Genomic DNA, 27,416 nt, shown 5'->3' with positions numbered 1-27,416 from the left:
TATGGCCACTAGTTTGATAAACACTTTTCATTTGGGGAAGCTAATTTAAGAAACAAAACTATGTCTAACATGAACAATATTACATTCTTAGATTTGCCACATACAAGCATTTCCTCGCCTTTTGGAAATTGGTGCAGCCTGCAGCCAACACCAAGATGGTGCGGATCACCAACGCTAAGGCATCCTCTGCCAGCAGCTCGGATTCCTCTCAAACATCAACAACGGTAAGCAGCATTCAAGCATGGATGTATATTAATAATTATGCACGCTGCGCACTATACCACCGTTTAACAAGTGCATCACATCACTCACAAAGAACACACACACACACACACACACACACACACACACACACACACACACACACACACACACACACACACACACACACACACACACACACACACACACACACACACACACACAGGATATAATACATATAATCCTTCACTAAAGTGATTGTGCTCTGTGTTCCTGGATATCCTGAAAGATATTGTACAGGGAATTAAGTGTGTGTGTGTGTGTGTGTGTGTGTGTGTGTGTGTGTGTGTGTGTGTGTGTGTGTGTGTGTGTGTGTGTGTGTGTGTGTGTGTGTGTGTGTGTGTGTGTGTGTGTGTGTGTGTGTGTGTGTGTGTGTGTGTGTGTGTGTGTGTGTGTGTCTTATGTCTACAAGATCCAATAGCCCCACATTTAGTGTGTCATGTGTGACACATTCATTTTCAGTAGTGTTTGCTGCCAGACCGGCCAGAACGTGATGTCAGCAAAAGTGAACAATCAGCTCACTCCGTCCGGCTAGTTTCACAAGATGGCGTCTATCAACTTCCGGTGGCTGGGTGTGAGCCTGAGTACTTCCGGTCTCCGGTGTGGAGTTGTTTGGGGAGTTAGCGATATACATACGATAGATAGAGAGAGAGAGATAGAGAGCGAGAGATCAGGAGACTTATTGGTCACAGCTGGAGGACTGAACAGAGTAAAAAAAGGAGCTACACCTGTTCTCTTTGCTTGGAATAACTACGAGCTACCTACACCAATACATAATGTTTGGGAGCGTCGGCCGAGGGCAGAGACTCCCACCCCGGACTTGACAGCTGAGTACGAGGTGGAAACACTTTCGCCGCCAGATCATGACTACTCTGTACTGTAAATCCAGCGGCGGCAGTGATGGCAAATCAGGTGGCCGACGAGAACACCAGCTGGAAGTGTTACAACTGAGATCTCGTTTCGGGATACAACGCCTGGCAGGGTCGGACGAGGACATTCGTTTCTACACCAGGTTTGTTTATAAGGTTTGTTTATAAGGCTATCAGGATGTTGTTATGGCCACTAGTTTGATAAACACTTTTCATTTGGGGAAGCTAATTTAAGAAACAAAACTATGTCTAACATGAACAATATTACATTCTTAGATTTGCCACATACAAGCATTTCCTCGCCTTTTGGAAATTGGTGCAGCCTGCAGCCAACACCAAGATGGTGCGGATCACCAACGCTAAGGCATCCTCTGCCAGCAGCTCGGATTCCTCTCAAACATCAACAACGGTAAGCAGCATTCAAGCATGGATGTATATTAATAATTATGCACGCTGCGCACTATACCACCGTTTAACAAGTGCATCACATCACTCACACACACACACACACACACACACACACACACACACACACACACACACACACACACACACACACACACACACACACACAGGATATAATACATATAATCCTTCACTAAAGTGATTGTGCTCTGTGTTCCTGGATATCCTGAAAGATATTGTACAGGGAATTAAGTGTGTGTGTGTGTGTGTGTGTGTGTGTGTGTGTGTGTGTGTGTGTGTGTGTGTGTGTGTGTGTGTGTGTGTGTGTGTGTGTGTGTGTGTGTGTGTGTGTGTGTGTGTGTGTGTGTGTGTGTGTGTGTGTGTGTGTGTGTGTGTGTCTGTGTCTGTGTCTGTGTGTCTTATGTCTACAAGATCCAATAGCCCCACATTTAGTGTGTCATGTGTGACACATTCATTTTCAGTAGTGTTTGCTGCCAGACCGGCCAGAACGTGATGTCAGCAAAAGTGAACAATCAGCTCACTCCGTCCGGCTAGTTTCACAAGATGGCGTCTATCAACTTCCGGTGGCTGGGTGTGAGCCTGAGTACTTCCGGTCTCCGGTGTGGAGTTGTTTGGGGAGTTAGCGATATACATACGATAGATAGAGAGAGAGAGATAGAGAGCGAGAGATCAGGAGACTTATTGGTCACAGCTGGAGGACTGAACAGAGTAAAAAAAGGAGCACACACACAGAACAACAAACCCCAGGAAGATGTGTTACAACTGTACCCTGTCTCCCCTATAACAGTATCTACAGTATAACACTTATTTGTTTTCACAGAAACCTCCACCCATAGATGAGCTGCTGCTGTTCCTCATGCACCTGTCAGTGTGCCTACATCTGAGGGATCTTGCAGAACGGTTTGGCATTCACCGCACCACAGTCAGCAGAATTGTTTCCACCTGGACACACTTCCTCTACCAACTGCTTGGAAGCAAACGTCTGTGGATCCCACGCGAAGTTGTCAAAGCTCACCTTCCACCAGAGTTTTCAGCTTTCCCTGACACACAAGTGGTGCTTGACTGCACTGCAGTATTCTGCCAGACTCCATCATCTCTCCTGCTGCAGAGTGAGGTGTTTTCTACATACAAGTCGCATGCTACATTCAAGGCAATGATCGGCATGGCACCACATGGTGCCATTACATTTGTGTCTAGCCTGTATGCAGGATCTATGAGTGACCGGGAGATCTTCAAGCTGTCTGGCATCATGAGCCTGCTCACAGCAGACATGGCGATAATGGTCGACAAAGGGTTCCTTGTGGACAATCTGGTTGAGTGTAAAGTGTACAGGCCTGCCTTTCTGCACAAAAAAACCCAAATGAGCAGGGAGGATGTCAGGCAGACTCAATCCATTGCACGTCTGAGGGACCATGTGGAGAGGTGCATCAGAAGACTCAAAGAGAGCAAACTATTTGACAAAGCCATACCACTGTCTGTGTGTGGAAGCATTGAGGAGCTCTTCAATGTGGCTTGCTTCCTGGTCAACTACCAGAACGGACCGCTGGTAAAAGCATGGGCAAGCCTGGGCAGCAATTAGTGATGGGAATTATGGCTCTTTGAAGGGAAAATAAGCTAAATAATCACCAGGATAATGATTGACTGTATTGCCAGACCTAATGTCAATAATCTTCTTTGTAAACATGACACAAGGTGGCGCCATATCCATGTCAGTGAATGTACTACTTTGAATTTACCCTCTGTATGTGTTAAGTAAATAAAGTTGTCTTGCCTTGAATGAAATTCACGCAACTCTTTATATTAGATACTGTGTTTTTAAGTGGCGATGGAGATTATTTGTTGACCCTGCTTTAAAGGATAGTTTGCCTTTACAAATGGTGCGCTTTATCACTGCCTGGGTTTTGGTTGAAGTGCATCCAAATGCTGCTGCGTTTGGCTCATTTTCCATTTTTCTTTTTCAAAAGAATCGGCTAATGAATATAACTAATATATATATATTATATATAACAAATGAATTATAACCTCAAAACAAATGCACACAAAAATAACACAGGACAATACATAATATAATAAATCCACAATATGATAACATGATGTAGTGTGGTACACTAATGTTTGATTTCATTTCAAACCTTTGTTTATTCAGATTGGTCCCTTGAGATCATAGATCTCTTTTACAAGGGAGACCTGCAGCAATGTAAGTTCCACATTAAACATAAAACCAGTGCTTGAATTGGAATAAAAAAGGTGCCAGTACTCTAAATCAGCAACAAGTATTTCGCACATAGTCATAGTATATCCTATAATGCTGGTGGGTTTGTCTCTTTACTGTATATTTTAGAAAGGCTCACTGTACTTAAACAAAATGACTCAGGGTGCATCTGAGATTAGAGGGGGTGCAGTGGTAAAGTGCTATTTTTATAAGTGGGGAGTGGACCTGACACCCTCTAGTCTAGGGGGGTCCGGGGGCATGCTCCCCCGGGAACATTTTTTTTTTAATATTGAAGTTAGATTCATCAATCTGGTGCAATTTGAGAGCAAAATGAAGAGATATATGGATACCTCTCAACATCCATAATGAAACAACTGTAAACAGATTTACTTTTTCTTTATGGATATAAAAGAAAGTAAAGCTTGACTCCTACTGGCTGGTTAAATGACTCCTCGTCCCTGAGGCCACTACCAGTTTTTTGTGCCATTTTGCTGTATTTATTTGTCAATAGCGTTGCTGCACAAAGTGATAGCCCTCTAGTTTAAATCTACTACCCAAAAAGAAACATATGGAGATGGGTTACTATTTAAAAAAAATTGCAAATCTATTTGGGAACAGTGGGGCCGGGCCTCAAATCCTATAGGGGGGTCCGGGGGCATGCTCCCCCGGTAAGATTTTTTTTTAAATGTTGGACTTAAATGCATCAATCTGGTGCATTTTGAGGGGGAAATAAAGAGACTACACCCATATGAAACAAAAATGTATACATTTAAATAATCATAAAATCATAAGAACATGGCTATAACCAATAACATACAATATCCAATATGAAAAAACATTGAAACTTGTTTATTTATTAGTTTTTGGTTCATTTATAGTTGTGAGTGTGTCTGGGCTCCTGAATCGGCCTCTCCTGTCTCCCTCCTCTCCCCCCTGCTCCTCTTTGAGGCAACAGCAAAGACTAGTTTTAGCTCTCAACAAGTTTATCTTACCTTTTTTCACCTAGTTAACATTTTGTTTGTATTATTCATGCATATTTTACGAATCACTACCCCCTCAAATGGAAATATGTGTTTACATAAACGGTGACCGAACCGTTTGAGACCCACTGAGATAACTTAAACTAAGTTAACTATCTAAAGACTCAGAGAGTAATTTACCTCACCAGAGCTGTAGTTATCAGCCTCTCAGTCTGACAGCAAAGGACTCTCCCTCCACCTTGTTGTTGAAAAAGCTCCTTATATCCGTTAGCGCAGCTAGCTAGCACCAGATGCTAACAACAATACACATAACCGGTGCGCGCGCTTTCTCGCTCGCTCGCGCCACACATACACCAACACACACCCTCCCGAGCTTGAATGACACACAGAGACCAATCGAGGGCATTAATATGATCTGTATGAAAGTGTCAATGTCGGCAGGCCACGTCATGTAGACAGCCAGTCACCCTCTGTGAGGCAGAGTCAGACCCACATTTGCGCTGCGTTGCGTTTACAATATATACGTATATTGCCGGCGGCTGAGTACCGGCATTTTACTGAGTACCGGCACCTTGCCGGTACTCAGTAAGAAGTGCCGGTACCAAATGGGTAAAAATCAGAAGTGCCGGTACTGCGTACCGGTGAGTACCGGCCCAATTCAAGCACTGCATAAAACAACATAAAAACAAACAATAAAGGATATCATACAACATATTTACATACTTATCAACATTTACAAATACCCATAGTTTCAGAATGCATTTCACTTAGACGTGCTTTAAAAACATTCAGAGAAATAAAATTGCTCAATTTCAATTTAAGCTTTAGACTGTTCCAATCTATCAGTAACTATATCTGTATTCTCTCTCTCTCTCTCTCTCTCTCTCTCTCTCTCTCTCTCATGTATATCGCTAACTCCCCAAACAACTCCACACCGAAGACCTGAAGTACTCAGGCTCACACCCAGCCGCCGGAAGTTGATAGACGCCATCTTGTGCAACTAGCCACAAAATGTTTGTGTGCAGATATGCGTACAGTATGTATATGTAGGACATCTCTGAAACATTCTTGCCTAGAATAGTGTGTGTCTGTGTGTGTGTGTGTGTGTGTGTGTGTGTGTGTGTGTGTGTGTGTGTGTGTGTGTGTGAGGGGGGGGGGGGGGGGGGGGAGAATAAGCAGTACCATCTCGCTCATGTAATAATGTCAACCTCCTTTAGCCTAAAAATGTGCTTCTCCATGGTAACCCAAACATAGAGAGCATGTGCACTCATAAAAACGATTCAAGCCCTTCTTAGACTTGACACAATATACAAATGTTCGCTTTAATTAAGAAATAAACCTAAGTATAGTTCATTAGTGTAACACAAATTACTTTCATCAATTCACTTATTAAATGTATTTAGGACAGATCAACTCAAAATGAATTGTTTTCATCTGGGGACATCCCCTTTGCGCATGCGCAACATCCGTTCTGTCTTTTGCCTCCTTTTCTCTGACACTGACTGTGGAAAGTCTATTCTTTGGTAAGTATTTTAGTAGTTTTTTAGTAGTCTCTAGTAGTTTAGAACGTACCCTGTTTCCAAGTAATGCCTTTTCACACAGTAATATCGACAAGAATATTTGAAACGACCGTGTTATATTTTGCTCCGTTTTTAGTTGTAAACGGCAAGCTAGCTATGGCCAGCCAGATAACTGGTAGCTAGAAGCTAGCTTGCTACATGTGGGTAGCATTGAATACCTGCTGGATAATGGAGATCAGTGGATTGTATTATATTAGATTTAATGTTATTTTCATTGAACACAGTACACCAAAATTGAGTTTATATCCAACCAAAAAAATGCAAAGAGTAATTAAAGTGCATGAGGTAAGCGCCACCATTTTCTATCATAATGCTCAGGTCTGTCCATCTCTTCTGGCCTTAGTGCAGGCAGGCAGAGGAGGACTGTAGGAGTGCAGTTGAGTTTAGGCACTGGTCTTTTTTTTACTGCCAAATATTTAATCTAAATAATGAGATAATATGTGCTGAGTCTTTTATGGGTAACCTCACTCACAAGCAGGCACCCACAATTGTGCAGAAACGAAGGCCTAAGTTACTTATTTGATTCCATTTGACTTCTCAGAGTAGTTTTAATGCTGCATACCTTTTGCTCGTACTTGAGGTAAACCTTTAGAAAAAGAGTCATCACTTTGAATTTGTTAGATTTGGGTTATTCTCCCGCAGCCCCCTTATATCGTCTCCACACTTAACACAATGGCAAATGCTAAAGCTAACGCAGAACTCCCGTCAACTTGTAATAAAGCTAAAGAGACAGGAGCTAATTTATACAGAAGTATTTACAGCGTTGGCCTACAGTGCAGCGGGCTCCAGTAAGTGTGTCTTCTGTCAGTAGGGCCTGGCTCATTTCGTGGCATCTGCGGGCAGTGGCAAGTACTTCCGGCATCTGCCACAGAGGCCGCTACTCCGTGGTATCTGTGGCAAGTATATGCCACAGATGCCACAACTTGCCGTGGCAAGTATATGCCACAACCATGCCACAACTTGCCGTGGCAAGTATATGCCACAACTTATATATGCCACAACTTGCCGTGGCAAATATATGCCACAACTTGCCGTGGCAAGTAAATGCCACAAGTTAAGAGTTAAGAAAAGGTTTACGGTAGCTGCCACTCGCCTTCCGTGGCAAATGCTGATATTTAAACCCGTATTTATCGCGTAAAATGTCGCTGTTTTGGCATGACTTTATCGGACTGATCTGTACACAAGACTGATGATCTGTTTCTGATGGTCCGATCTCTATTTTTCAAAAAGATTAAACATTATATGTTCTATAGATTTTACTTGGAGAACGTGGTTTGTTAAAATAAATAAACGTGCTATTTTTATGATAATACTCAAGATATATTATTATAAAACATCATCCTTAAAATTCTTTTTTTAAATGTATTTTTAAATGTTCCAAATTTGAAAAAACTAGATAAAAATAAACTAAAGTTAAAATCTTGTTTTTCATGCCCCAAGAGCAATAAAAAAACCTGGTAAAAAAACCTGAGTGAGGCTTTCATAATTCATGCATGAAAGGGTTAAGAAAGACAAATATATGTTTCTATTGGTTTTAGTAAGATGGTTTATTATAGTGTATTCTTACATATTCAGTTGGCTATATTGTTTATTCTTTAGATACTCTGTAGATAAATATCTACTAATAATGTGTAAATTATTTCCTGTTTCTTTTTATTATTATTATTTTATGTTTCCTATCCCTTATCACTGCTGTAACGCAAAGATTTCAACATTTTAGATAAATAAAGTAAATACAACGTATCATATCAAAATCTGTTTATGTTAATTAGCAACACAATGATTTGATATTTGCATGCATGACATATAACCTTTTTACTGATGCACAAAACAAGTTTTAACAAGGGTGTAATTATATTACATTGTAACCCTCTTTCCTCAACATATTAAATCAACTTTATACGGTTAAATGAGGATTGCTTGGAGTATCATGCTTAAGAGAACATTCTTCATGTTTATTTAAGTATTTATCATTCTCATGGTGCTGCCCTAAGTCTGTAGCCAAGTCTAATAACACCATTGTACACGTTGCTGTGTCAATACAGATATTTATTTTTTAATTATTTGTCTTTACTAGTAACAATACACCTGGTTATTGTAGCAAGCAGTGGAAACTCCCCTCAAGAAGCGACAATTGCCAAGGGCTTTCGTTGCAACGCTCACTTGCCAATATTAATTTTTTTATTACAATATAGGCCTATGTTTAGCCTACTATCATAGATATAGCACGTTTGTTTATTTTAGCAAACCACGTAGGCTATTCCAAGTAAAATTGAATATAAATGATAATTTATTATCTTTTTGAAAAATAGAGATCGCACATCAGTCCTGTGTACAGATCAGTCCGATAAAGTCATGCCTAAACAGCGACATTTTACACGATAAATACGAGTTTAAATATCAGCATTTGCCACGGAAGGCGAGTGGCAGCTACTGTATAACTTCTCTTAACTCTGGCATCTTGTGGCAACTCCCGTTCAGCATGCGCAAATGCCACGGCAAGTTGTTGTATATACTTGCCACGGCAAGTTGTGGCATATGCTTGCCACGGCAAGTTGTGGCATCTGTGGCATTTACTTGCCACGACAAGTTGTGGCATATACTTGCCACGGCAAGTTGTGGCATCTGTGGCATATACTTGCCACAGATGCCACAGAGTAGTGGCCTCTGTGGGAGATGCCACAAATGCCAAGGCACATGCCACGGCGATGTAGTGGCAACACTCATTGTGTTCTAGTATGATAAATAAAATAACATTGTACCTTGAAAATCAATGCATTCGGTCATTTGACACGTTGGTGGTTTTAGGTAGGCTATACAGCGACCCCTGGCGGTTCTAGTGTGAAGTAAAAGTAGAAGTAGCCAACCTAAATGTTGGAATACTCTGTTACCAGTAAAAGTCATGCATTAAAATGTTACTCAAGTAAAAGCGCAAAATGATTAGCATAACAATATACTTAAAGTGCATATTACATGTTTTCATTATAATGATTGATCATGAAAGTGTTCTCAAAGCTGGTAAAGGTGCAGCTAGTTTTAATGACTTTGTATACTGTAGTAGGGCATCTTGTGAATTTACTCCAGGAGTAACTATAAAGTCTGATTTAAGACTTGATTATATGTATCATCATTAATCAGAATCTGTAGTAAGTAACTAAAGGTAGCGTATTAAATAAATGTAGGGGAGTAGGCTACAATTACACAATTTACCTCTGAATTGTAGTGGGGTAAGTAGCCTACTACGTAACATACCATTTACATACTCAACTAAAGTACAAGTAGGCTATTTATAAATCACAAGTACAGTACTTGAGTATACAAGTTAGCCTATTTCCCACCTCTGGTCAACAATGTTAGATCTTTATGTCAACTTACTAATAATATATCTTGATTATTATCATAAAAATAGCACGTTTATTTATTTTAACAAACCACGTTCTCCAAGTAAAATCTATAGAACATAATGTTTAATCTTTTTGAAAAATATGATCGGACCATCAGTAACAGATCATCAGTCTTGTGTACAGATCAGTCCGATAAAGTCATGCCAAAACAGCGACATTTAAATATCAGCATTTGCCACGGAAGGCGAGTGGCAGCTACCGTAAACCTTCTCTTAACTCTTAACTTGTGGCATTTACTTGCCACGGCAAGTTGTGGCATATACTTGCCACAGCAAGTTGTGGCATATATAAGTTGTGGCATATACTTGCCACGGCAAGTTGTGGCATGGTTGTGGCATATACTTGCCACGGCAAGTTGTGGCATCTGTGGCATATACTTGCCACAGATACCACGGAGTAGCGGCCTCTGTGGCAGATGCCGGAAGTACTTGCCACTGCCCGCAGATGCCACGAAATGCGCTTGCTGTCTCTCTCTTCTGTTCTGTGAAAATGTTAATAACGGTCGCACACGGTTTAACGTGCTGCGGCAGAGCCCCTCCCCCTCCACATTACTTTAAAGTTACGGCAGACCCACTCTACCCACTGAAGCATACGCACACTGCTTGCTTTCTCACTGGACTTACTAGCTTTTCAGACCCTCTTAGCGACTTTATTTCTAAAAGCGACTAGTGAAAAATCTAGCGAGTTATTGAGATCATCAGGGGGAAAGTGGGAAATCTACACCAATCTATTATATTGTAATTTATTCCTTCGCTGTTCACTCAGCGGGGTCTCAGCACCGCGTCTCCCCCTCTCATCTGGCGCTGTGCGAACAAAGGCACGAGTGAGATTGAGTTACTATGGTTACAGTTACGCTATTTCTCTGAAACTGTTCAACACAAACAAAAACTGACCTGATCCAATTCAAACGGTGCCATTACTACAGAGATGCGGTATGTTCTTTGGTAATTACAGTGGAACTATATGCTCAATTTAACAGCATAAACACCTAGCATAAATAGTGTAATAATATAGTATTTTCCGACAAGCTGCTACAAATCTTCACCAGCAAAGGAGGAGTGAAGGGGAAAAAGATAAAGGAAGGCCTTGCAATCACAGATTTGATTAGTACAAATGCATTTTTCGTCAGATACCATGTCCTGCTTAGGGACATTTCGACTGATACGACCTTTCTGGTCTTCAGACAACCGCTCTGTCGCACCCACATTAACTAAATTCTGTCCTGATTTGTCGACCCTGCTTTAGTGTGACAACATCAACACCAGGAGGGAGTGCATCCTGAGAAGCCTTGTAATATACCTAAATGAAGATCCAGACTCGTTCTTCAAGGAGTATCTGGTAAGTTTATACAATATTTTTCCCATGTAGCGTTGAACAGTGTTACCCTAACTTATTCATACCATGGCATGTATTTATAATGAGAACATCCTATGGCACACCACCATTCATACCCAAGGCTAGATGTCTATAATGTCAACTTCTCGCTTGTGTGTATTACTTAGATATCTAACCTGTGTATCCTTGTGACTATTATTATTTTGTTGTTTTGTTTCCCATTGTAAAGGTCCTTGGGTCTCTTGAAAGGCGCTATAAAAAATATTATTATTATTATCAATAAATAAATGAAAACATAAATACAGGAATAAATAAGGAAATAAATAAATAAATATGGATATTAATGAATAAATAAATGTATACATTAATTCAGGGATAAATAATAAATAAATGCTGAAATAAATACATTTAAGAATAAATAAATGTAGAAATAAGTAGGTAAATGCATAAATAAATAAGGCAATAAATAAACGTATCAATTAATACAGAAATGAATAAATACAAGCTGAAATAAATAAATTCTCGAATAAATAAATATTGAAATACATATAGAAATAAGTAGGTGAATGGATTAATAAATACAGAAATACATGTTTAAATTATTACAGGAGTAAATAAATAAAAATAATAAATAGATCCTGAAATAAATACATGAATAAAATAATAAATATAGAAATAAATAGGTAAATGTATGAATAAATAAGTAAAAGTTGATAAGCAAACAGGACATACATGGATAACTATCTTTAATAGATTTAATTTATTTCTACATTTTTGTACAACTATTTATTTCTGTATTTCAGGCTCTGTATGTTGATAAGGTTGGAGGTCCTTATCTCAGTTTAAAGCAGTATTGGTCAATTAGGCGAGCCAGACAGAAGCAAATCGACTTCTCTAAACTGCAGTTGATGGTTTAAGAATGCTTATTTATATTTCATACAGTTTTCTGTTTGTGGGGTTCAGCTTTTTACTTAACATACGTGTTTGTGTTGTTTTCAGGCCTCCACCGCTGACGATGCAGAGAGGGACATTTCCAACACAGTCATGGGGATTTACACGATCCGAAGAAACGGGGATGGGGGGCCAGAGGACGTGGGAATTGTTATTGAAGGCATTAAAGTAATGGAAAACGTAGGCAGCGTCATTGTGGGACTCATCATGCTCTTGGGGCTCATTTATGCCCTTGATCTCAGCTTCCCGGACAACCTGAAGTACACCTTTGAGTTTCTACAGAAGATCGTAATGAACTTGGATGGGCACAAGCTGAATGCAAAAATACAGCAGCTGAAAATCAAGCTGTTTGCATAAGAGGTGAACAAGTGTATTGTCAAGTTTCCTTAACAAATATTTAGCTTTTTTTGTAATTGTAGGTTCAAAGCAAATGGCTACACTACACTTATTCAATTACCAAATATACTGTAGGGTTTGTGCAGTGCGCTCTTTTATATATCAAAACCACCCAATGATATTCCCTGTTTGGAGAGCAGTGCAAAGATTCCACCTTTTTATAGTGTCTTTGTTGTTTATGACTCTGGGAGATCTAGAATAGCTGGGTGTTCATTTTTCACCAGTTTCGGCACTGTTACGGGAGTGCTATTTGCACAACTTTAAAAATGTTCTTTAAAAAAAATATTTGTACATCTTGCTCTGTGTATTCAAGTAGAGTTAATATTGAGATGTGTATATAAATATTGATGTTGAATTGAGGATTACTGTCACCTTCCTCATCCATGATTGGCATTATTATTATTTTTCTGAGTTGCTTTTATCTCCTGCTCAGTCTGTTTATTGATATGTTTTATAAAAAAAGAAATGCAGACAGACAAATAACTCTGACAGAGAACTTTGACACTGTTTACACAAGTAAAGTGAGGATTGGCTATCCACCTCAAGGTGTAATTGTTATCTGAGAATTTTCAATAAAAATATCTCAACTAGGTTTTGTCTCATGAGTGTCTTAATAGGGGAGAAAGTGAAAAATAATAATATTTTTACATTATTTATTTACCAATTAATTATATTAGTTTGAGTTGGACAAATGTAAATTCATTTAATTTACTTAACGTAATAATTTTATTTCAGCTTTATTTGATAAAAATGAGTTGTTCTAACTCAATTCAATTTTATTAAATGGATGTTTTTAGTTTCAGTTGGGGCTACGGATATTTATTGGATGGAAATCCTGCCCACAATTGAATCGAGTTCATCCAATGAGTTATTTTTTTGAGTGTGAGAGAAAGGGGGACAACAATTGTGTGTACGTGTGTGTGTGTGTGTGTGTGTGTGTGTGTGTGTGTGTGTGTGTGTGTGTGTGTGTGTGTGTGTGTGTGTGTGTGTGTGTGTGTGTGTGTGTGTGTGTGTGTGTGTGTGTGTGTGTGTGTGTGTGTGTGTGTGTGTGTGTGTGTGTGTGTGTGTGATACAGATGTAGCACTGAATTTCGGACTCCAGTTTACAGCTTCCTGCCTACGACCTGCCAAAGACCAGTATAGAGGAATGTTAAGCCCTCCCACTATTTTCCAAGAGGGCGTTGCCAGATTTTCAATTTCAGGTTTTAACCAGGAGATGGTGCTTCATTCACAAATACAGAAAGACAAGTTTCATGGACTTTCAGTTGTGTTTTGAAGAGCTTTTGAACACATCAATATTTTAGATCAACTAAAGTATATCTAATCTTGTAATTCAATAATATATAGTCTTTATATATTAAATAATCATAATTTAAATGTTTACATTACACTTCTTTATTTGTTATGCTCATACTTTAACCTTTACAATCGTTTGCTTTAATATGCAGTATATTTTTGCGTTTGCTTCCTCCTGCTCCCTTTCGGACACATAGTGTATGATTTATTATTATTATTATTAATATGAAGATATTATTAAGATAAGATAAGATGTTACTTTATTGATTGAACATTTTAGTTTAGAATGTGCTGTCCCACGGTAATTCAAAAGGCTCACAGGTCACATTCCGAACATTATTTAAAACAATAGGTGCTTTCACACCGTCTACAGTTTGATTTGTATAGAGGGAGCTCTGTCAGTTTTCGAATTACCCATTTGCTTTCGGGGAGCCCTATTTTTCAGAGCACATCCTGCTACTAAATATGTCACACGCACGCTCTGTTGACTGGCGCAGCAGCGCGGATGCGATCAATTGACCTTTCGCAAAGCCACGCCCCCCCTTGGTTACTGTTGCTAGTCCGACAAGCTGAGAGCCAGATGCGTTAAACAAAGCCACAATGGAGGGTCTCCGTAACGTCGGAGTCGCCTTAACAGACTCATTTTGGAGCAATAACGCAGCAATATCCTCCAGGTCCCGACAAAAGGGGCTACAATACGCTATGGAGGGTTATATCCACAGTATAAACATTAGAAAAGAGGGAGGCACAACATCAATAGAGGCACTTGCATACAGGTCGCAGTGCAAGAGGGAAAAACCACATGAGCTGTATGTCAAATTTGACGGAATTATTATTATTATTTTGGAATAAAACAATACAATCACCAGAGGCAATAAATGTTGTAGTTTGTCTTAAGTGAACTACCGTTTCCTTGGTGGCTTTCTGCATCCACCTTGTTGTTCCTTTGTGGGGGTCGGGGTGCCCACTTGTGCATCAGGATTAGGGAAGTCGGCAGTAGGCTTTCCATTAACAAAATGCTACAAAGATTAAAGCAAAATATAAATGAATGATTGCCTGTTGGCTTTCTTGTTTGTACTTTGACCACAGGTAGACTAATAACGGAGCTCAGCTGTTCTTTCTTTCTTTCTTTCGTGTATCGTCGTCATATGTCCAGCTCAGTGTCACAAAGCCACGCTCTCGTCTCTGGTCCCACTTGGAAGAGGCCAGCCTCTGAAGGAGGTCTGTACAGAGGACAGGTGGTGATTATGTGGTCGGCAGTCTGCTCAGGCTCGCCACACTCGCATACTGCGCTGTCTGCCAGGCCCCACTCCTTCATTGATGATTTGAAACGACCAACCCTAGTACGGAGGCGGTTCAGTAGGGTCCAGTGCCGGCGTGGTAGATGTTCTCCTTCGACTCCATCTCCCGGGTCTTGGATGTGATGGTGCAGACGTGTGAGCTCAGCCGACTCCCATTCCTGCTTCCAGGAAGTTGCTAACCATGCCCTTGTAGACAGGTCCTCAGGGATGGAACCAAGCATCTCTTGTGCTCTCCTGTTGTAGGGGTGACGGGACTTGAGTCTGCTTGGGGTTGCTGCCTTAGTTGTGGTTTCATGCAGGATATGCCAGTCATGTTCTTGGGCTTTCCTTGCAAGTGCAAGGGTAGCGGCCTCTCGTCGGAGGCCGGCCGGGGCAATTCCCGCTAGGACTGGCAGGTAGGACACGGGGGTGGGCTTCAGGCAACCAGTTATGATCCGAAGGGCGTTGTTAATGACAGGATCAATCTTCTTCACATGTGGGCTTCTACACCAGACTGGGGCACAATATTCGGCAGCAGAGAACACCAGGGCTTGTGTGGATATTCGTAGCGTCCTGGCGGAGGCACCCCAGGTTGTACCAGCGAGGCGGCGGATAAGCGAGACCCTTGCTGTCACTTTGGCTCTCACTTCTTCCAGGTGTTGTTTATAGGACAATGTCCTGTCCAGCCGAACACCGAGGTACTTGGGGGCTAGTTGGTGCTCCAAACGTTTGTTGTCAATGGACACCGATAGTTCCCTTTTTGCCTCTCTGTTGCACAGGTGGTATGCGGCCGACACAGTCTTCCCAGTACTGAGCTGCAGACGCCACATGCGCATGTAGGCAGCCAAGATGCCCATGTCCTGGTTGAGACCCTGTTCCACCGCTGACCATGTTGGTTGACGCAGCATGATGGCCAGATCATCCTCAGCTGTTCAGACATTATTATGCATCAAGTGATATACATGGTCAAAACGACCTATAAGCACACAGCTTACAGCTGTAGTCGTGTGACTTTAGCCAACGTTAGCTAGTGAAATTAGTTAATTAAATTAGTTAGTTAATTTGTGAATGTAATCTTTGCTAGCTAGCTAGCTACGTTAGCACGTATTTACCTTGGAGCAAACGTATTTGTGTTTGTTGATATTCGCCATATTCAGCTGGGCATGGGGCCTGCCGCATTTCTTTATCCACTGGCGGCATCTCTCCTCTCGGGTTTTGAGTTTAGGAAACGGGTAAAATATCACCCCCCCCCCCTCCTCTAAGCTTATGGGATATCTGCTATTCGATTTGCAAAGACCATAAGCACAACGCTTCACCATTTTCGCAATGAATTTGAACGCTAACGGCCCGTCTACACAACAGGCATGTAAAAATCTTGAAGCTGGGCGTGTCTGAAGCTTGGCGATTTTTTGCGAGCAACCAATCACATGAATCTCCCGCCTCCGACATACAAAGCAATAGCAATGTTAAAACGAAGTAAACTGGATATAAACTCTCCAAACAAGCGAAAAAACTATCAGTTTCACCCACTGTCTCTGCCACCTCCCTCCATGCGTGGTTCCTCCGGTTTGTATCCCGGTAAATAGTTCCGGTCGTAAAGAACCGGGTGATTTGCTACCGTAATATCTCGTTTGGAAGATGAGGAAATGAACTGCGGTCTGGCTCTCCCAGCTTGCACGCGGTTTGATTGGCTGCGCTTGCACTGGCGGGATTTGCATAACAGGATTTGATTGGCTGATGCCAAGCATCGAGCCTCAAAAGTTGAACATTGTTCAACTTTTGATGCCGATAGATGCTCGTGATGCTTGCAAAGCCATGACATGCTCTCCACAATGCAGTTCGGCGAAGATTAAAAATCTTCTACATCACCCTATTCAAGTGAATGGGCGAAGCGTTGAAAGCATTTTTTGATGCCTGTAGTGTAGACGTACCATAAGCTTGTCGGACTTCCACAGGGAGCCGCGCACGTGATCGAATATGATTGGACAACGGGCATTTAGGGGCGTGGTTTTGCGAAAGGTTTACTTGAGTAAAAGTAGAAACACACAGATCTTGTACTAGAGTAAAAGTAGAAGTACTCAAATCTTGTACTTGAGTAAAAGTAGAAGCACACAGATCTTGTACTAGAGTAAAAGTAGAAGTACTCAAATCTTGTACTTGAGTAAAAGTAGAAGCACTCAGGTCTTGTACTTGAGTAAAAGTAGAAGCACACAGATCTTGTACTAGAGTAAAAGTAGAAGTACTAAGGTCTTGTACTTGAGTAAAAGTAGAAGTACTCAGATCTTGTACTTGAGTAAAAGTAATAGTCCCAGAGTGTAGGAATACTCTGTTTCAGTAAAAGTCCTGCATTCAAAATGTTCCTCAAGTAAAAGTAGAAAAGTATTATCATCAAAATATAGTGAAAGTAGCGACAGTAAAAGTAGTCATTGTGCAGATTGGTCCATTTCATCATTTTATAATGATTGATCATGAAAGTGTTCTCAAAGCTGCTAAAGGTGCAGCTAGTTTGAATGACTTACTGCAGGGTAGCTTGTGGATTAACTCCACGAGGAACTAAAGTCTGATTTAACACTTGATTATATTTCACTTAATTAATCCAGATCTGTGAAGTAACTAAAGGTATTAAATACATGTAGTGGAGTAAAAGTACACCATGTACCTCTGAACTGTAGTGGAGTAGAAGAACAAAGTAGCAAAACTTTGAAATACTTAAATAAAGTACAAGTATCTCAAAATTGTGCCCAAGTATACTTGTTGAGTTTGTGAACTTAGTTACTTTACACCATGTGGCTATAAAGATAGAAAGACTAAGCCTTGCACAGAGGCACAAAAATATATTTTCAAAATGCTCAACAGTGCTGCAAAAATTATAAACTGACTGCTCCACAATTTAAAATAAATGCTTTTATATATTTCTATTAGATGTGATTCTTTGGCGTTTCTATTATTATTAACACTGCTTTAGTTGTTCTGACTGCTAAAATCCTCTGTCATTCCGTGGGGTGGGGGAGCCGGGGGCTCGGATCCTTGTCACCTTTTTCATACCTGATGAGTTTGCATCCCTGTATGTTAAAAAGCCTCAGTCACCTTAATTCATGTAATAAAAACATCTCAGGTCAGTAACACTCAAAGCTAAATGTGCAATACCATGTTCAGCTATGTTACTATTTATAATGTTATTGTTGTTACATCAGAAGATGTACATATTGAAATGATTTCTTAACTTACAGTAGGCTATTTTTTACAATGTGTGTTGGAAGGATTTATTAAATTACAATGAATATTGTCATTGTTGAAGGCTTTTAGAGAAGGGTGAACTATAAGCCTGAATTACATAACATTTTATACCTAAAAACATAAAAGCCACAATAAATAAATCACAATTATTCTAGTTATTTTTACCTCCCGTATTGCTTTCAACCCACCAGCTTTTATGGTGTTGTTACGTCACTAACTGTAAGCTTGTCACATACAGTCTATGGTCACTCAGAGTAACCTACTGTTAATTTAGCTGCTGGAGAAGAAAGATCAGCGGGGGGAGGGGGGGAGAGAGATGTGGTTGATGGGCCATTAGTTGTGTAAATACACAGCTGAGAGCTGCCGTTTCATTCAGACTGTTTAAAAAACGGTAACAAAGGACTATTTTTCTTAGCGGATGCATGTCAATTTAAATCAATACATACAACTATTTTTTAAATCAATAAAAACATTTTCTAAATCCATAAAAGCATTTCAATTAATATTGGGAGTCATGTCGTTACTTTGTTGAGAATGTGGCCATGTAATCAGCGGGATAATTTGCAGCGACTTGTTCCTTATGGGGAAAATAACACCCTTCATCCAGATGAGGATCCCTCCGCTACACTTTGGGATCCTGATCGACCGACGAAGCTCCATTTAAAATATACATATTTTTGGTGAATTACTGAGTTTAGGCACGTTAATAACGTTTTAATGAAGTTGAATACAGTATATTCATATGTGTCAGTGATTTCATGTCAATTCGGCGAACATAAACATGAATGATCGTGGTGAAGATGATGATTAAATTAGGATTACAAATCGAGAGCCGGGCTGCATTTCCTCCCGTTCGTTTTTTTCGAATAACAAAATGATTTTGTTAAATAACAACATGGTGATGTTTTGTAAATGATTACATGTCTCTTATTTAGCACAGTAGTATAATATCCGTGACATATGGATCTTAACAAAGTTCCGCTGTACATCCAGCATACTGTATCTCACTTTATTTCACATGAGCTCCAGTGTGGAACCCCACTGCACCCACTGGTGGATCAATGATCCATTGCAGCTGGCTCCATTATAATTACATTTATCTATCACGGGGGCGGTCTCAAGTCAAGCTGGAGGTTTTCCCTTGAGCGAGGGCAGATCACGTACCAATCACGGCCCTCGCGTTTCAAACTGTCTGAAATGAATCGCTACATCTGTAGCAGCAGAAAAATAAATGCCAAATGCATTTGCTGTCTGATATATATAGTCTAGCAGGAAGGGCCCTCAGATTTTGAAATACCCCTACCCGAGGTAGAACAAATGACAACAATGATTTTTCTTATCTTTAGGGTCTCCCATTAATGAAATTGATTGTTGTCGAATTTTATTTTGGGGGAAAAAATATTTTTTGGGTTGTTCTTTAGAACTACCCCAATCCCTGAAAAAGACCAAATTAGACCAGGCCGAATATGGGAAAGGTCTTGCCATCATGCTGAGCCGACCAACGTGGAAGGCGATGGAAGAGGGTCTTAACGAAGACATGGGCACACTAGTATTATACCTTTGAAGGTGGCGTCTACAGCTCAGCGTCGGAAAGACAGTCGCAGCGACATACCACCTTAGCACCAGAGAAGCCAGGAGGGAACTTGAGGTGCGCGTCGACAACAAATGTCTGGAGGTCCAGCAAGCCCCGAAGTATCTTGGAGTGCGTCTGGATCGGACATTATCCTTTAAAAAACACCTGGAAGAAGTCAAGGCCAAGGTGATATCCAGGGTCGCGCTGATCCGCCGCCTCGCTGGAACAACCTGGGTAGCCTCCGCTAAGACGCTGCGAATATCCACTCAAGCCCTGGTCTTCTCTGCAGTGGAATACTGCGCCCCAGTCTGGAGCAGAAGCCCTCATGTGAGAAAGGTCGACGTGGCTATCAACACCTCCCTCCGAATAATAACTGGATGCTTAAAGCCTACCCCTGTGTCCCTCTTGCCAGTCCTCGCGGGAATAACACCGGTCGGCCTCCGACGGGAGGCTGCCACCCTCGCCCTGGCCAGGAGGGCACAAAAGTATGACTGGCACATCCTGCACAACACCACAATAACACCAGCACCTCCAAGCAGACTCAAGTCCCGCCACCCCTACAACAAAGCAGCACAAGAGATGCTCAACTCCACCTCTGAGGGCATCTCCAGAGATGCATGGTTGGCATCAGTTTGGAAGCAGGAGTGGGAGTCAGCCGGGCCCTCCCGAATCCACCGTTACATCTGGGACCCAGGAGATGGCGCCATTGGAGGAGACGATCTACCGCGCCGGCAGTGGACCACTCTGAACCGTCTACGAACTGGGGTTGGTCGCTTTAAAACATCGATGAAGAAGTGGGGCTTGGCGGACAGTGCGGCATGCGAGTGCGGTGACCCTGAGCAGACCGCTGACCATATAATCACCATCTGCCCCTTATATAGACCACCCTCGGAAGCCAGCCTCTTCGACCTAGGACCAGAGATGCGGGCATGGCTACACGACACCGAGTTGGACCTCTAACATTACACGAAAGAAGAAGATGGGAAAGGTGACAAGAAAGCCCATAACTTGAGAGTGACCTCTCTGATCCTCTTTAGATTTGCTGAGGTATGAACCAGGTGGCTGTCCTACATCACCAAATAGTCAGACAATTATTTAACAAAAAAAAAAAAGAATTATAGTCCTGTAAACTTAGCTTTAGTTTAGACGGAAATTGTACTTTTGGTGATAGGAACATAGGACTCAATCACTTTTCTCTCATTTATCAGAAAAACAGAAATCCCTAAAAAATATACCATTACTTATAAATTGTCAAGGGTGCTATTGAAAACACTAAGCAGTAGTTGTATGGAAATATCTGGTATAGTTCTATTGCAAATGAGATTTCTTTAGACATAGGCATACCTCTTCTCTGAGACAGTCAAATTCCGAATGGGGGATAAGTGACACAATAGCTTAAGTTAAGAATGCTCACTGATGGTCATTATATTTGGAGAGGGAGATACCAGGTGGCTGAACTACATCACCAAACAGTCAGAATAAGAGTAACCCAATACATTCGAGTGTATTAGTACTAAATTGCAAGCCTCTAAAACATAGGTGTAAATAGTACAGGTTTTATTGAAACTGGAACCTTAATTCAAAGTACAGTATACAATTCATCAAATAATTCAGTGAGAGGTCAAGTATATAGATACTAGAATATAATGTTAAAAGTCAGGTTCCTCAGAAACGTTAGGGGACACATTTTGACATTCTGTCAATGTGTCCTCTGGTCGAATGGCCCCATCTCTGACAATCCACCCCTTGCCAACAGGACTCCATAACAAGGGTTTGGGATCGGGCTGTGACACCATATCGCTGTGTGAAACATTGCTCTTTACATGTTGTTGAAATGCATCCTCTGTTGGCGGCAGATTTTCCGAGGCTGCATCTGTTATTGATGCAATTAGGAACCTCAGTTCATCAAAGTTTGTGCACATCAGTCTGATTTCCTTACTTCCATAGCAGAAGCGCCAGTTCTCTTGCGACTGGCAAAGACTCTTCCAAGCTGGCAGAGAGTCCACAATGGGCCAGATCTTTGAGCTCGCTGAGATGGGTCTTGAGTTTGGTGAATGCTGTTGTCTTTCCTATTCTGTACAAACTAATTTTTGTGCCACAGCCTGTGAGCACATTTCCCGCTCGTGGGTAGCTTGTTTTGCGAGCTAGAATATTGACCCAAATCTGACTCCATACACAGCCAGTGAGTGCATGACATGCTGGTAGACATCATTGTAGTCCAGCTTCAGGACCATCTCCAACTAAACGGCCTCTTTGAGAAATTCCAGTCCGGTTTCCGTTCCGTCCACAGCACTGAAACAGCTCTGGTCAGGGTCACAAACGACCTGCTGATGGCGGCTGACACTGGTTCCCCATCTCTCCTCATCCTCCTGGATCTGACTGCAGCATTCGACACTGTTGGCCATAACATCCTCCTTCAGCGCCTCCAATATACCATCGGACTCTGACTCCGCCCTAAGCTGGCTCCAGTCCTACCTGTCTGGAAGAACAGAGTACCGTAATTTTCGGACTATAAGGCGCACCTGAATATAAGCCGCAGCAGCTAAATTGAATGATGTGTACATATATAAGCCGCACTGGACTATAAGCCGCAGGTGTTTTAATGTTTAATTACCATATGTAAGGGTTCGTGCACAGAGGGGATTGTCGGGAAAGAGATGGCTGTTTGAGGAAGCTCCCATTTATTAACATTTCAACAAACAAGTTGCATATTTGCATAATGTATTCAAGTGTTAGCATTTAGTGCAATAGTAGCTACAGAACATGTGCTGTGTAAACTGTACTGTATCACATAGCGTTTCAGACACACAAACTTTTCAACTTTCAAACTTAAACGGTGCGCTCCCAGCACACGTACCGGCAGTGATCTACAGCAGTGGTTTTCAACCAGTGGTACGGGGACAAACTGTCTCGCTCTCGTAATGTCTGTCTGTCTTGCTCTCGTTCTGTCTCTCGTACCACTCTCGGTTCCACTTTTACTTTTGCGCACTACCTGTCTCACTCTTTTCCGGCCTCCAGCTTTTCCTTCTGGAGCCTGCCGCTTAAAGGTGGGGGGCGCGGACCGGCCATAGAGCCCATAGAGTTAATGGTGGTGGACTGTAACCTGTAAAACCCATAGATTTAGGAGGTCCCCTAGTGGCCGTTAGCTGTAAAAATCCATAGATTAGCCGCACCGTTATATAAGCCGCAGGGTTGAAAAATTGGAAAAAAGGCGCGGCTTATAGTCCGAAAATTACGGTACTTCTCCTTGGGAGGTGCAAGGTCCCAGACACACCCTGTCACCCGTGGTGTCCCTCAAGGGTCGGTCCTCTGATGACACGCAGCTATGTATAAAGACAGACCCTATCCCACATGCATCCTCACTGTCACCATCATCATCACCGTTCCCATCAACATCCTTTAACACCTGCATTGAGGAGATAAAGGCTTGGATGCAACAAAACTTCCTGCAGCTAAATAGCTCCAAAACAGAAGCTATTTTAGTTGGCACACCAAACCAGGTCCAGCCATCCCCCATAACCATCTGACCTTTGACACCCACATCAAACACCTGTGCAAAACCTCCTAAAAAAAAAAAAACTCCTGTCAGATGCTGAACAACTGGGCCCTGTCTCAGGTCGACTATTTTCATTTCCTCGCTCCTCGGTCCTCGGTCTCACCGGAAGTTGATTTGTCTGCGCCATCTTGAGTACCGTCCCGTGGCTCTTATTTCTGCTGGAGGACAAAGGATTGAGGAGCGAGGAGCGATAATGGAGGAGCGATAATCGAGGAACCACCAGTCCATCCTCCGATGAAATCCTCAGATACTCGCCCCGCCCCCTTACTGTGTATCGCTCACTGATTGGACGATGCAGTGCATGCACTGATCTCATGCTTCTTGTTCTTGACATGAGGGCAGTACCCCAGCGGAGTGAAGAAAATAAATGAAACTCACGAGAGTCACTCCTCAGTGTTTTGTTTCAATTCATGTATCATTTAGTTACAAATATGTGATATATCTGAACAACAAAGTGGTCAAAAATCCTTTTATTCATTTATTGGAAACATTTTCATGATCGCTTTTTTCGTTTTATATTTTCATTTACTGTCATTTCCATTCAGTCAGTCATTAAGTGCTATTAAAATGTTAATGTGCTACATATCCACACAAACAAACAAAGTGTGCAATCCAATGAATGTTAATCTAACTGGGTTTTGATAGATAATATATATATTTTTCTTCTCTCAATTATTTTAATTCTATTGTGCACTCTAATCAATATTAATCAAACTATTGTTTGTTTATACATTTTAAAAATGGCGTTTATCTTTTTTGAGAATGAGTTCTTATTTGATTTTATTTATTGGGGTCTACAACAGATGATACAAATGTTTGTGTCAGTAAATATGTGGCAGGGGTGTTGAAAATAACGGGGACAGAGCTGCTGTCAGACGAACAGCTGTGCGGCGTCATCACAAACGGACGTCGCTTCACGTGACGCTCCGGAGGAAAGGACGTCCCATTGCTCTTACAACTAATTTCCTTGCTTCTCGTGGTTTCCTTGCGTCCCTCCATGCTTTCCCTGGAGGGAGGGACTAAACACAGGGAAACGACGCAAGTGAGGGAAGCAAGGATTTCATTTAACCGACCTGAGACGGGGCCCTGGTCCATGCTAAAATAACTACTCACATCACAAACCTCCACACGCAACCTCCGTTCCACAACAAACCATCTGCCTTGCCCCCCCAGGACCATACTCCGCACAATGGGGGATCGGGCTTTCTGTGCAGCTGCTCCTCACCTGTGGAATTCCCTCCCAGACCACCTGAGGACTCCACAGACCACTGAAGCCTTTAAGAAAGGCCTAAAAACAAATTTTGGGGAAAAAGTGCAGATCTGTAATGAGGACCCATCTCTGAAGAATAACACAAGTGTTATAACCTAAAGCAAAACTAATGTCCCAAACTACAGGAAGTACTTGAGGAGTAGTGGAAACAAGACTGCACTGTGCATGTTTGTGAGCAACTACATTGTCACTGCTGCCCCACAGAGACTACACTCAGGATTTGACGAAGGGGAGGAGATGAAGAGCATCTGCACAGCAGGAGTCAGCAGTTTGACATCACATTTGAGTGATCAGGAGGAGGCAGACACAAGGATGGTTCTCCATGACATACATCTTGCAGAGTCATATTCCCGCATCATTGTGAGGTCTGATGACACAGGTGTGGAAGTACTGCTCATATATTATGCAAGCAAATACATGTTTGGTGCATCTCTAGTGTACATGCATGCAGGCCATGGAATGAGAGAGAGATCTGTCCCCATCAACACCATATGTGAGAAAATTCGAAAAGACATGTCTAACTGTCTACCAGCATGTCGTGCACTCACTGACTGTAGCACAACAAGTAGTACAGAATAGGAAAGACAATCACCATCAGCAGATCGTTTGTGACCCTGACCAGAGCTGTTTTAGTGCTGTGGGCGGAACGGAAACCGGACTGGAATTTCTCAAAGAGGCCATTTAGATGGAGATGGTCCTGAAGCTGGGCTGCAACTATAATGATGTCTACCAGCATGTCATGCACTCACTGGCTGTGTATGGAGTCAGATTTGGGTCAATATTCTAGCGCGCAAAACAAGCTACCCACGAGCGGGAAATGTGCTTTTACAAGCGCATGAAATGACCCTCGCGCGCAGATTAAACCCCCACGAGCAGAGACAGCCCTCATGCTCGCTCGCGGGAGTGTCAGCCTCACTCGCTCGCGGAGTCTGTCTGCGCGCGCGTCAAAAGTTTCTCACACTTTGGGGCGGAGCCACTGGACTTTGATTGACAGCTGCCAGGAAACCTGGAGTTGCCAGGTTTGATAAATGCCTGAACTACCAAGAGCCGAGGAGTGACAGCAGCAATATCAGTTGGACGAGATTGAATGGTAAAGATGTCCATAAAAAAACATTATATTCGCAAAGTGTACAGCTAATATATATATATATATATATATATATATTAATACATTTTATATAAAACAATATATTTTTGAGTGGGCTGTATCTGTCGAAAACTGCTAGCTACTGTCTGCTGTATGCACCTCTTACGAAATGAACTATAAATGAACTATAGTATTACTATAGTATACTGTAAGAGTTTTATAGTGTCCTATAGTCAGTTTGTAGTGTTCTGTAGTATTTTTCACCTGCTATCGTATTACTATAGTTTTTTCTGTAGTGCCATTTTATTAGCTATAGTAGCCCTATAATATGTCAATAGTAATACTATGTATCTAGTATCTACTATGTATGGATCTTTGTAGTATTCCTACATTATTTTAAATATTATAACTATAGTATAATATATATAGTGTTTCATAGTTGTTTTTTAAACACACTATAGATAGACCACTCCTAGTAATATCATGATATTGTCATAGTGAATGCATATTATTACTATAGTGTTTGTAAAAGTACTACTATAGGTTTTTTTTGTTGGTGTTTCCATATTAAGACTATATTATTTTAAATAGTACTACCATAGTATAATATATAGTGTTTCTGTAGTTGTTTTTTGAACACACTATAGAACACTCCTATAGTAATAGTATGATATTGTCATAATGAATGCATATTATTACTATAGTGTTTGTAAAAGCATTACAGGAGTGTCTCAGAAAATTAGAATATTGTGATAAAGTTCTTTATTTTCTGTAATGCAATTAAAAAAACAAAAATGTCATACATTCTGGATTCATTACAAATCAACTGAAATATTGCAAGCCTTTTATTATTTTAATATTGCTGATTATGGCATACAGCTTAAGAAAACTCAAATATCCTATCTCTAAATATTAGAATATCATGAAAAAGTATACTAGTAGGGTGTTCAACGAATCACTTGAATCGTCTAATTAACTCGAAACACCTGCAAGGGTTTCCTGAGCCTTGAAAAACACTCAGCTTGGTTCAGTAAACTAAATCACAAGTATGGGGAAGACTGCTGATCTGACTGCTGTCCAGAGGACCGTCATTGACACCCTCCATCAGGAGGGTAAGACACAAAAAGAAATTTCTTAAAGAGCAAGCTGTTCACAGAGTGCAGTTTCAAAGCACATCCACAAAAAGTCTGTTGGAAGGGGGAAATGTGGCAGGAAACGCTGCACAACCAAGAGAGATGACCGCAGCCTTAACAGCATTGTGAAGAAGAGTCGCTTCCAGAATTTGGGGGAGCTTCAAAGACAGTGGACTGAAGCTGGAGTCCAGGTATCAAAAGTCACTGTTCACAGACGTGTCCGGGAAATGGGCTACAATAGCCGTATTCCCATGGTCAAGCCACTTCTGAACTCAAGACAACGGAAGAGGCGTCTGACTTGGGCTAAGGAAAAGAAGCACTGGACAGTTGCACAGTGGTCCAAAGTCCTCTTTTCAGACGAAAGCAAGTTTTGTATTTCATTTGGAAGTCAAGGCGCCAGAGTCTGGAGAAAGGCTGGAGAGGAGCAAAATCCAAGTTGCTTGAAATCCAGTGTGAAGTTCCCACAGTCAGCGATGGTTTGGGGAGCCATGTCAGCTGCTGGTGTTGGTCCACTGTGTTTCATCAAGCCCAGAGTAAATGCAGCTGTGTACCAAGAGATTTTAGAGCACTA

The 27,416-nt window shown here is 41.4% G+C and overlaps 2 protein-coding genes across 28 annotated transcripts in view; one reads left to right on the top strand and one right to left on the bottom strand.

Annotated features, from left to right (window-relative positions):
• The window catches only part of LOC307041178 (uncharacterized protein), a 16,957-nt gene extending 3,951 nt beyond the window's left edge, over positions 1-13,006 (top strand). For 2 of the 4 annotated variants that reach the window (XM_079684501.1, XM_079684500.1), the window contains 3 exons: positions 1-1,273; positions 1,407-1,539; positions 2,377-3,338. The exon at positions 1-1,273 is cut by the window's left edge. In XM_079684501.1, coding sequence (XP_079540627.1) covers positions 1,125-1,273; positions 1,407-1,539; positions 2,377-3,135 — 1,041 coding nt within the window. In that variant the 5' untranslated portion in view covers positions 1-1,124 and the 3' untranslated portion in view covers positions 3,136-3,338. Of the gene's footprint in view, positions 1,274-1,406; positions 1,540-2,376; positions 3,339-10,977; positions 11,071-12,066 lie in introns of those variants that run through there. The other 2 variants (XM_079684503.1, XM_079684502.1) reach the window with 2 other exon arrangements.
• rims1b (regulating synaptic membrane exocytosis 1b) overlaps positions 1-27,416 on the bottom strand; it is a 172,185-nt gene that overhangs the window by 83,258 nt on the left and 61,511 nt on the right. The window lies entirely within an intron of this gene.

The sequence above is a fragment of the Notothenia rossii genome (assembly GCF_949606895.1).
Source record: "Notothenia rossii genome assembly, chromosome: 1".
Lineage (NCBI taxonomy): Eukaryota > Metazoa > Chordata > Actinopteri > Perciformes > Nototheniidae > Notothenia > Notothenia rossii.
Note: the sequence above shows the minus strand (reverse complement) of the source record. Positions and strands in the feature narration are given on the sequence as shown.